Genomic DNA, 10,908 nt, shown 5'->3' with positions numbered 1-10,908 from the left:
TCAAATTACTTGTTCTTTTAAAATTTTTGATGTGGAATTTATATTGACACACTCTTTAGAAATTAAAAGGTTATGATCCATTCATTGCTACATAATTATATACCCTTCATCGAAATAATGGTTCTTCTAGAAATTAATATTGCAGACCACATCGTCGCATCCGAGAGCGCAAGCCACTTTTGAATCGAATTATAAGAGTATGTGGATTGATTATTAAACATTTTTATTAGTTAGGTTTAGGACATTTGATGATGTTAAGTTTTATTGAATTTCAACTTAAAACAAATTGGTGTTAATTAGAGCGAATGACTTAAGTCTTTACATACTACTTTTGTACTATTAAAACTCATGTAAGAATTTACATTAGGTTGGCAATTTGGGAGACTAGTCAGGTTTCGGTTCGGGTTCAGTTGAGTTTCAAGTGTTTGGATTAATGAATTTCAACCACATTCTTATATTATAAAGTTTGGTTCAAATTTAGGTATTCAATGAAATTTTAAAGTATTTTAAATACTTATTCAAGATTTAATTCAGATTTAATATGAGTATTTTCTAAAATTCTGAATATTTGCATTTTTCAAATATTCATTCGGATTCGGATCTGATTCAGAAAAAATGTATGAAAAAATGCTAGAAAACAACCGTCTTTCGTTGTTCACATGGATGCGGAGTTACCAATTTGGTTTGCAGAGTCAATATGAGTCTGTGAATGTCTTGCTGTCAAAAAAAAATGAGAAAAAGACTAGGATAGCACCAAACCAAGTTTTTGTTCCCAAAGTAGCACTCAAGGCTCAAAGTCACAAAAATAGGCTTCATTAAAGAGGTAAATATACACTTATACCCTTTGGGTTAATTAATCCAAACCTTAGGGTTTAGAGTTAAGGGGGTGGGGTTTTGGAATTAGGGTTTAAAATTTTATAAAAAATAAATACTAAAATAAAAAATAAAAATTTATAAAACAGTTTCAAAAATTATTTTTAAACTATAAAAAGAAAATCTGAAAAAAAAATAAAAAAAAATTCAAAAATTTTTTTTAAAAAAAAATTATAAAAATTTCGAATCTGAAAACATATAATCTGAAACTATAAAAAAAAATTTTATTTTTTTTATTTTATTATTTTTTTTATTTTTTTATTTTTTTTATTTTTTTATTTATTTTTGTTTGTTTATTTAATTTAAACCAAGGATATTAGGGACATCTTACCCTTTAATGAATGTCATTTTTGTGACTTTCTCCTTCTAGTGCTCTTTTTGTGACATAAACTTCAAAAGGTGCTATTATTGACAATTGCCCAAAAAAAATTGATCGAATTCAAGGATTCTATTTATTTGCCCACCTTTACTATTCCAAGTGAGTATTAAATATGCTTCCAATCTTTTGATTTTCATAAATTTTTCTTGATTTTCCGTAAAATTTGTTCATTTCCTCCTCGTTCATAAAAGAAAACTTTTTGGAATAAACTTAAATTATAATGGAAGAAATCAAGTCAAATCAAAAGTTAAAACCAAATTTTTTGTTGCTTGATTCGGTTTCATTTTGATTACCCACGATATTTCTCCCAAAGTGCAACAAAACCTCATTGGAATCTCTAACGATTAAAAACACATATCACAATGAACTCTGGCTGTAACCGGAATGCAATTTTGTAGAATAAATTTGTTTGGAATACATCATTCCATAACATTCCATAAAATATTTACCAGTCACAATGAATACCATTCCAAAACAATTTCATATATTCCATTTTTAGAATGAAACAAAAATAAAAATCCTTTGTAAAATTCATTCCTTTTGTTCCACAAAATAAACTTTCGTAAATAAATGGAATGAGTGGAATCAACAATTTCATTCATAATTTCAGTTTCAATTCCATTTTATTCATCATTCTATTTTTTCCTATTCCAAAAGTATTCATTCTTTTTATTCATGACATTTCTACTGAAGAGAACCAGTTACAGCCAGATCTATAAGATGGACGTAAATGTAGTCATTCCAAGTTCCGAAACATGTTGCAACACAACTCAAATAGAACTGAAAGATGAAACAACGAAGACCCAAAATATCTATCCACAAGTTTCACGATATTATCATAAATATAAATTTATAAGAATTCCATAAATATCATCATTACTGAAACACATTTTTAAAGGCTGTTTATTCTATAACTGAGAGAATACCACAGACATGGATGAAACGAGACAAATCAGTTCACGAACCTGCTGCTGCTACTGGCCAATACTTCCCAAGAGTCGTTCTACAGCAGCGTTAACGTTTCCATTGGTTGCAAGCAAAGCCCTTATGTTCTCTGCTCTGTCATAAAATCCCATTTCTTGCAGCTGTTGCAACTGAGTCGCAAAGCGTTCTTCAGGAGGAACTGGGAATCAAACAAGAAACATGCTTCAAATGGTGGAACCATCTCAACGGATACATGATAAAACCAAAAAAAAAATGGTATCACTCCAGTGAGTCTAACCATTGGGTTGGTTCGTGCTACCCAAGCCACCAGCACCAAGACTGCCAAACATATTCATCAATAAATCCAGCCCTGCGTTATTGCCTGCCCCTATAAACATTCCCAACGTAATTTATTTACTCAATAAGCTACAACATTAAAAATAGAACCAAAGTACAAAAAATGACAATACTAAGTGAAATAACTAAAGCTTTTATACTTCAGATGCATATAATATCTATAAGAGTACCTGCTGCAGCAGCACCAGTTTGCCCCGGATCCCTACAGAGAAGATGTATTGGGAACGTAAATACGTATTGATGGGAAAAAAAAAGAGATATCTGTCGAAAGAACAATGTTTATGTTTGTATTCAAGTTTATTTCAACGATTGAGATGCTTTACAGCCCCTTGCTTACGGTTACTAGATGCTCATCCTAGTAAAACATACAAGAGTTGCTGCATCACTCATGATTTTATCCATGTCATGCTTGATATTAAGATTGTTCACACTATTGTCTAAACACAATACAACCCAAAATACAAGTAATCATGTAAATACTCAACTATTTAGAAACAAAACAAACAAGCTAAGGGGGTTTAACACTTACTGGGTGGTCGTAGTCCTATTCTGAGAGAACAATGATTGCTGTAGAGTCATCATTTGCTAAAGAACAAAAAAAAGCAATCAATAACATTAGGCTGAAGAAACTTCATCATTTGATAATAGATTAGAGGTGCATAAATGTTTCTCCGGAGAGACAACAAAGAATGGCCCAACTGACCTGCATCATCTCCGGAGAGCTAAACTGACGAAGGAAATCTGGGTTCTGCATCATTTCCCTTAACTGAGGATTCGAATCTAGCATGGTTCGCAGTTGTGGGTTGAGATTCATCAGCTGAAAATAAAGGGACACCATTAAAACACATGTTCACAACACAGCAATGTCTTAAAAGTTTCTAGGTCTTCTTACCTGGTTCATGTATTGTGGATTGGAAAGGACGCTTTGCATCATCTGGGACATGGCTGGATTTTGCAATATCTGGCTCAACTGAGAAGCATCTGGAGTGGCACCAAGAGGTGAATCCCCTCCAAGCATACCCAGTCCACCAAGGCCTCCAAGACCACCAAGTCCACCAAGACCTCCAAGTCCACCAAGGCCAGTGCTTCTTGTATCCCCACCAGAATTTGTAGTTCCAGGGGCATTCGTCTGGCCTGTTAAATATGTTTCAATAATTTTATGCATTAGGAATAGAACCTAAATTAGAAACAAGCAGCCAAGTAACTTCTTCATAAACAACTTATAACAAAGGATGAGAATGAAGTTTCTTACCAGCCGTTGCACCCCAAGGATTAGGAAGTGGATTTGCATTCGGAATACCATTCCCTGTCCCCGTTTCAGCATTTTGTGTCGTAGAATTATTAGCAGCAGCATCGGTAGTAGTAACACCCTGGTTTCCAAGGAGAGCAGCAAAAGGATTAGAAGCCGCATTGTTTCCACCGTTCCCAGGCATAGTCGTAGCATTCATGAGCGGTTCCTGGACATTCTCATACATACGCCTAAGATGGTTAAACCCCTCAGGCATAGACTCAATATTACTCATAGCCCTATCGGTATTCCTCATCATCTCACGCATCAGCTCCGGGTTCCTCGCCGCTTCCAAAGTTTGCCTAAGGATGCTGGGGTCATTGAGGACATGACCAAGCTCAGGGTTGCGATCCACAAGGTCACGCATCTGAGGGTTGCTCATGATCATACTCCTCATAAACTCAGGGTTGTTCATTAGACTCTGAATGGCTGGTTGGTTCATCATATCTCTAATCATGTTAGGGTTCTGAGCTAGCTGTTGCTGTGCCTGCTCAAGATCCGGAAGACCAGCTCCGAATAGTCCAGACATAGCGTTCCCACCACCTAAAGGATTGAATCCAAGCCCGGGAATTGAGCTGTCGTTTGAACCAACACCTCGAGTGACACCAGGGGCAGTGGCTTGGGTTGTAGCTGGAGCAGAAGGTGGTGGTGATGATGCAGGCGCCGAGCCTCGAACCATATGAACGGTGTGATCAGCCTGCAAACCTAGATATACATAGAATAGATAAATCAATTAAACCTAAACATCCATCAAAATGCAAGATTGAAACTTTATGCAATTTCAATCCAATTAAATCCACAAAACATACATAGAATGGATACGGCAAGGCTCATGTAGACAATCATTTTCAGACAGAACATAAATGGAACATTGTATCTTAGCTAAACATCCATCAAAATGTTATTGGGTCATTCCAAGATTGAAACTTTATGCGATTTCAATCCAATTAAATCCACAAAACATACAGAGAATAGATACGGTAAAGCTCATGAGACAATTATTTTCAGACAGAACATAAATGGAACATTGTATCTTAGCTAAACATCCATCAAAATGTAATTGGGTCATTCCAAGATTGAAACTTTATGCGATTCCAATCAATTAAATCCACAAATCCTCAAGAAGGTGAGAAACCCAACCATAGCTGAGAAGCGTCTGATCGTCTTTGAGGATGCGACCCTTGTAAATCAGACGCTGCTGATTCGCTGGCACTTCGCTGTTCTGAGCCACCAACGCTTTGAAGGCCTCCACCGTGGAATCGAGACTCGTGCTCACACTAAATTTGGATCCGTTCGAGCACCTGACGTTCACGGCAACCACATCTCCTCCTTCACCAGCAGTCTGCGGCTTACTCGAATCTCCTTCTCCACCCATTTCTAAGTTTTAGATCGTCCGCGAATAAAGAAGAAATCAACGAAGAGGAGGAGGAGAGTCGAGGAAGCTCTTAAAGTCGGTTTGGGTAGATTTCTTGAGGAAAGGGATATAAATTTTTCTTTGGTCGAATTAGAAATGAGAGAGAGTATGGAGAATTGAAGAGAGTGACGTATTGTTGGCTCTCAACGACCAATCAAATGACTTTGGTTTCAGAGAACGTTTCCACTAGAATCGCTCCGGCCGGGTCGGGTTCAACATTCAGCAACTTCTGATCTGGCCGGGTATTCGAAAAAAGTTTAGAAAAAAAAGTTTATAAAAAAATTCGAATTTGAAAAGTATAATTCGAAAACATAAAAAAAATTACATTTTCTTTTATTTTTATTTTTGTTTTATTTTTGTTTTTTTTTTTTTTTTTATTTTTTATTTTTATTTAAATAATAATTTATTATATATATAAATAACAAGGGCATAAGAGTATTTTGCCACTTAGTGAAGAATGTATTTTCGAAAATGTTTTATTAGTGGTGGTAAAAATGAAAAGTAGTACAATGAAAATGGTAAACATGTAATTTCCCCAACTTTTTAAATGTTTATCTATTAATATATTGAAGATGTTTTGCTTTTGTGGGCCGACAGAACTTTCGATTTATTGGCTAGCCAGAGTCAAAGCCTTGAACCTATTAGGCCCATTAACATAACAGGAAGCATCAGCTTCGAGAAGCTATCCAGATAATACTCTTGGTTGGTGAGGAGAATCGATTACCGGAGCCATGGCGTCGCTCTGCTCTGCGAGGTTGCTTCCTTCTTTCTCGCCTGATGTTCTGGTGCCGACGAAGATGTCCTCCTCTTCTTCGATGCACCACGACTCGCGTTCGCTTGGTTGCTCTTTGCCACGTGTCCACGGTTTCTCGTCCGTCCGCAGACCTTCACCTAGCAATAGAAGAGGGAATAAAAGTCAGCTGCAAGTCGTGGCTATGGCACCCGAGGAAGAGAAGCTCACTCGTCGCAATCCTCTCGATTTCCCTATTGTGAGTTTCCCTTCAATTATATTTCGGATCTTTCCCACAGTCCGTAACGTAACCATTTCTATGGCTTAGCTATGATGGTGTATTGCTGACGAAACTGACCCTATTACTTTTTGTGTGTGATGAATATATGAAAACTAGATTGGGGTCTTAGACACAGGTAGAATCAGTTTCATGTTCATAGGTTTTCAGGTTGTGTTTCTATTTGAACCAATTTGTATCATAAATTAGCTTACTGTTTGGTTATTTCTTTGTCTATCTATCAAGTGTTAAACTCATTTGTTCTGTATGCTCCCTATTCATGTTTCTATAAGTGATTGTTAATATTCATCATTTCGTTGCACTGCTCCAATTGTATTAGAATGTTATGTAGATTCTTAGTTATAATTAAAGGATCAGTCTAATTCTTTTTTCTGTAGTTTTGGTTATGACTTGAGAATCTACATGTACGTTAAGAGCTTGTTCTTATTGATTCGAGGGTTTGTGCTTGGCATTCTCATAATCGAAGTGGACACTTGACTAGAAATGCATGCTCCTTTGTTATCTTTTTTACATTTTTTTTCCTCCATAAGTGATTAATTTGATTGTGATCTACTGTTAGGAGTGGGAGAGGCCTAAACCTGGGAGGAGACCTGATATTTTCCCCAAGTTTAGCCCAATGAAGACACCATTGCCACCACCGATGCCTTATGATCCTCCAGCAGAAGACGAAGAAGAAGAGGAAGAGAAGAAAGAAGAGGAAGAAGAAAACCCTGAGCAAGAAGAAGAGGACCAACCTGAGAAGCAGCAATAGATTTTTATACTTTGCGAGAAAAAAAAGGGTTGGAACGTCGAGATCTAAAGAGACTTTCTGTTTCTGATTTTTGTAGTGTTTTTGGAGGAGAAAAAAACGAAATTCATCGTTCTCATATTTAGTTGCTAGTCTATACTATTAAAACAGAAGTCATGACTTATTTCAAGTGTGATATTTAAAAATGAATCATTCTTTATAATGTTCATCAAATTTTACATAATTTAATCATGATATCTTTATCTTTTATTTAAAATACAAATAAATATTTTTTAAGAAAAATTAAAGAAAATCTTTTCAGAATCATTTTAAATTTTATTTTCGAAAATCAATTAATTTAAATTTTAACTATCATAAAATATAACTAGAATTTCAAATTACATTTATTTTTGTTTAATGAACGAAAATTAAAATCATTTCAAAATTTTTTTAAAATATTTTAATGATATTAAAAATTTAAATTAATTTTTGGAAATACATTTTATAAAGATCTTAAAAAGATTATGTTAGAAAGAAATATCTACTTCTATTTTAAATAAAATAAAATAACAAAAAAAAACTTATTCAACTTTGTGTATTTCAAGCAATTTTTCAAATAAGTTTTTTACTACAAAATTGTTTTGCATGTACAATATATTATAGTTTCTTTAAAAAAAAAATATTTTGTTGTTTTTTAACAATATCTCACAATATTTCTTCTCTATTATGTAGCTCCAATTTAATTTGACTTCCATACACATTTCAAACATAGAAAAATATTAAAAATTATGTAAAATAGTATTGTTATATAATAATGTTCTCAAAATAAATTTTTGTTAAAAATATTCATAGTAACAACAAGCCATTTAGATATAGTCATTATAGAGTTAATACATATAAGTCACATTAATTTAGTGATAAATTTTGTTATATAAATTAAAATATTTTGAAGTTAAAAAAAAAACTAAAATATTTTATTATAAGAAGAAAAAACTCGCACAAATGTGCAGGTCAAGATCTAGTCTAATCTATTAAAATAGAGTCATATGTTATCTACTCTTTTTTGGACTATTAAAAAAATTATAACAGTCCAACTAAGTCTAAAATAGATCTGACTAAGTGCTTTTTTAATCTAACATATATCAATTAACTATACATACTCATAATATCAATTAATACGTGTATCCTACGAAAATATGTCATCTTATATGGTAATTGTTAACCAGTCATGTGGCGGTAACTAGGAACCTATCAAGACGCAATATGAAGTGTGATAACTACTGCCCAAGATGTGAAGAATTAGAAGAAGCTATAACCCATGTCATATTCGAATGTCCGTCAGTTCTACAAGCTTGGTCCGGTGTGGAGACCAACCACCGGTACGACCATGGACCGGCGCTGTTAGGAAATTTATTAGTTCAGTTTTTTTTAAAATTAATACGATTTATACCAATATTTTGAAATGAAAAATAACCAAAACTCTCCAAAATCAACTAAATTTATACCACTGGGAGTCTGACTGGTAATTTTGGGAGTAAAGTGGAGTAATAATAAAAGGTGGAAATGAGAGTAATTAGAAAAGTGGAAAAGAGAGAGAAAAGTAAAAAACAATTTTACTCTAGTAAGAGGTAGAGTAATATTGAGTGTACACTTTACTCTGTTTAAACAGTACATAGAGTAAACAAACAAAAAAATCATTTCACTTGACTGGTTACTTTTTAGCGATAACAAGAGTAATAAATTTTTGGGCGTAATTGTTTACGCTAGACATGTCATACAATCACAACCTGGGTTAGGTGGTCTGTGGTCACGTTTCTTCTTCATCTCTCCTCTCTCTCTCTAGCTTTTTGTTGTCTTCCTTCATCAATGGCCACCACTCTCTCCTTCCACTCTCCATCCAAACCAACTTCCCATTTCCATTTCCAGCTCAAACCCAAACCATCTCCGCCGCTTTTCGCGAAAGTCTCCTTCTTTCGATGCAGAGCCTCCGTCCAAACCCTCGTCGCCGTCGAGCCGGAGCCCGTTTTCACCTCCGTCAAGACTTTCGCGCCGGCGACCGTCGCTAACCTAGGCCCGGGCTTCGATTTCCTAGGCTGCGCCGTCGACGGCCTCGGCGACCACGTGACTCTCCGCGTAGACCCCTCCGTGCGCGCCGGCGAGATCTTGATCTCGGAGATCACCGGAACCGCGACGAAACTCAGCACCAACCCTCTCCGGAACTGCGCCGGAATCGCCGCGATCGCGACGATGAAGATGCTAGGGATCCGATCAGTCGGGTTGTCGTTGGATTTGCACAAGGGCCTTCCTTTAGGAAGCGGTCTAGGCTCGAGCGCAGCTAGCGCCGCCGCAGCCGCCGTGGCGGTTAACGAGATCTTCGGCCGGAAGTTAAGGAAGGAGGAATTGGTTTTAGCCGGTTTGGAATCGGAAGCGAAAGTCTCCGGTTATCACGCGGATAACATCGCGCCGGCGATCATGGGAGGGTTCGTTCTGATTAGAAGCTACGAACCGCTTGATCTGAAGCCGTTGAGGTTCCCTTCGGACAAAGATCTCTTCTTTGTCCTAGCGAGCCCTGAGTTCGAAGCTCCGACCAAGAAGATGAGAGCTGCCTTGCCTGCAGAGATTCCGATGGCTCACCATGTCTGGAACAGTAGCCAAGCGGCTGCTTTGGTCGCGGCGGTGCTGGAGGGAGACGCGGTGATGCTCGGGAAGGCTCTGTCGGGGGATAGAGTTGTGGAGCCGACGAGGGCTCCGTTGATCCCGGGGATGGAAGCTGTGAAAAAGGCGGCTTTGGAGGCTGGAGCGTTTGGATGCACGATTAGTGGAGCTGGACCGACGGCGGTTGCGGTGGTTGATGTGGAGGAGAAAGGAGAGGAGATTGGAGAGAAGATGGTGGAAGCTTTTATGAAAGTGGGGAACTTGAAGTCCGTTGCTTCTGTGAAGAAGCTTGATAAGATTGGTGCGAGGCTTGTCAGTAGCATCTCCAGGTGATGTTTGAGATATTCATATGGTAATAAAGATTCTAACTTTAAACTTGTACCCACTCAAGAGAGAGAGAGAGAGAGAGAGAAAGAATAGAGATGAGATTGTTCTTTGAGTACAAGGACAGTGTTCAGTTTCTTGTGACAAGCCTTTGGTTTCTTCTGAGACTTTAATTTTAGAGAGGGCATTGTAAAAATGTGGGGATTCATGGGACGTTTTGAGTGATTGGATGTTCAATGATTTACACGTTTGTGATTTGTATTTGGAATGAACTGGTTCAGGAGTTTAAGTTTTGGTTTTCGGTTCAGTTTCTTTTCTGCATCTTATCTAGAAAAAGTTTTGAACTTGAATCTATTCTGTAAAATATGCAAAAGCAGACCGATGGTAGCACTTCTGGATCACAGCTTTGGAATGCGATCAATAAGTGACATTGTCACAATCAGGCCTGATCAATACAAGACTAGAGAGCTAGACGACCTGAAGGAAGTTTGTTTTGCAACTGATTACCGGTCAGCGAAGCATCAGGAAAAATCAAATAAGAGAGGGAATCAGTCAAGCTATACTGAACTAAGATGAAGATAGAAAAGTATTGATGTGTATATAACACTAACAAAATGAGGCAGCAACAGAGACATGATGTATTGATGTAATAAAGATAGGATTATTATGCATCACGTAGTTAGAAATGAACTAACTGTGAACAGCTTCACTTGTATAACTTCGTAATTTATGTATCTTGTGTAGTGAACAGCAAAAAAGGCACCAATGTGTGTTCTTTTTCAATATCTTTGTATCTTGTGTAGTGAATAGCAAAAAATCTGCCACATTTCATGTTCAATCTTATTGTTACTTTCTACATAGTTGATTAGTTGAGCAATTTTATAAAGAAAAATATCTAGATTTTGGGATTAGTTTTACACTTTTACTTCTTAAACAGTA

The 10,908-nt window shown here is 36.5% G+C and overlaps 3 protein-coding genes across 3 annotated transcripts; 2 read left to right on the top strand and 1 right to left on the bottom strand.

The window, feature by feature from the left end:
• Positions 1-1,975: 1,975 nt before the first annotated feature.
• On the bottom strand, positions 1,976-5,196 carry LOC103874189 (ubiquitin domain-containing protein DSK2b). The gene is made up of 8 exons (XM_009152603.3): positions 4,962-5,196; positions 3,786-4,526; positions 3,426-3,667; positions 3,237-3,350; positions 3,063-3,118; positions 2,704-2,735; positions 2,475-2,564; positions 1,976-2,375 (listed from the first exon to the last, which is right to left on the bottom strand). The coding sequence occupies exons 1-8, from the start codon at positions 5,194-5,196 to the stop codon at positions 2,227-2,229; spliced, it is 1,659 nt and encodes a 552-aa protein (XP_009150851.1). The 3' UTR covers positions 1,976-2,226.
• Positions 5,197-5,913: 717 nt separating this feature from the next.
• On the top strand, positions 5,914-7,214 carry LOC103874188 (transcriptional regulator Myc-1). The gene is made up of 2 exons (XM_009152602.3): positions 5,914-6,224; positions 6,823-7,214. The coding sequence occupies exons 1-2, from the start codon at positions 5,967-5,969 to the stop codon at positions 7,012-7,014; spliced, it is 450 nt and encodes a 149-aa protein (XP_009150850.1). The 5' UTR covers positions 5,914-5,966; the 3' UTR covers positions 7,015-7,214.
• A 1,551-nt stretch (positions 7,215-8,765) lies between these two features.
• On the top strand, positions 8,766-10,276 carry LOC103874187 (homoserine kinase). The gene has a single exon (XM_009152601.3). It carries the CDS (start codon positions 8,857-8,859, stop codon positions 9,976-9,978), a length of 1,122 nt encoding a protein of 373 aa, XP_009150849.1. The 5' UTR covers positions 8,766-8,856; the 3' UTR covers positions 9,979-10,276.
• The last annotated feature ends 632 nt before the right edge of the window (positions 10,277-10,908 follow it).

This window comes from Brassica rapa, chromosome A06, assembly GCF_000309985.2.
Source record: "Brassica rapa cultivar Chiifu-401-42 chromosome A06, CAAS_Brap_v3.01, whole genome shotgun sequence".
NCBI classification, from domain to species: domain Eukaryota; kingdom Viridiplantae; phylum Streptophyta; class Magnoliopsida; order Brassicales; family Brassicaceae; genus Brassica; species Brassica rapa.
The sequence above is the reverse complement of the archived record's forward strand: the minus strand, read 5'-3'. Positions and strand labels throughout refer to the sequence as shown.

Bases quoted from the DNA above. Each gene is read 5' to 3' on its own strand.
- LOC103874187 (XM_009152601.3), top strand. From the start codon at position 8,857: ATGGCCACCACTCTCTCCTTCCACTCTCCATCCAAACCAACTTCCCAT.
- LOC103874188 (XM_009152602.3), top strand. From the start codon at position 5,967: ATGGCGTCGCTCTGCTCTGCGAGGTTGCTTCCTTCTTTCTCGCCTGAT. The intron at 6,225-6,822 runs GTGAGTTTCCCT...ATCTACTGTTAG, and splicing joins ATCCTCTCGATTTCCCTATT to GAGTGGGAGAGGCCTAAACC.
- LOC103874189 (XM_009152603.3), bottom strand. From the start codon at position 5,196: ATGGGTGGAGAAGGAGATTCGAGTAAGCCGCAGACTGCTGGTGAAGGA. The intron at 3,668-3,785 runs GTAAGAAACTTC...CATATTTAACAG, and splicing joins TCCTTGGGGTGCAACGGCTG to GCCAGACGAATGCCCCTGGA. The intron at 2,565-2,703 runs GTACTCTTATAG...GAATGTTTATAG, and splicing joins AACTGGTGCTGCTGCAGCAG to GGGCAGGCAATAACGCAGGG.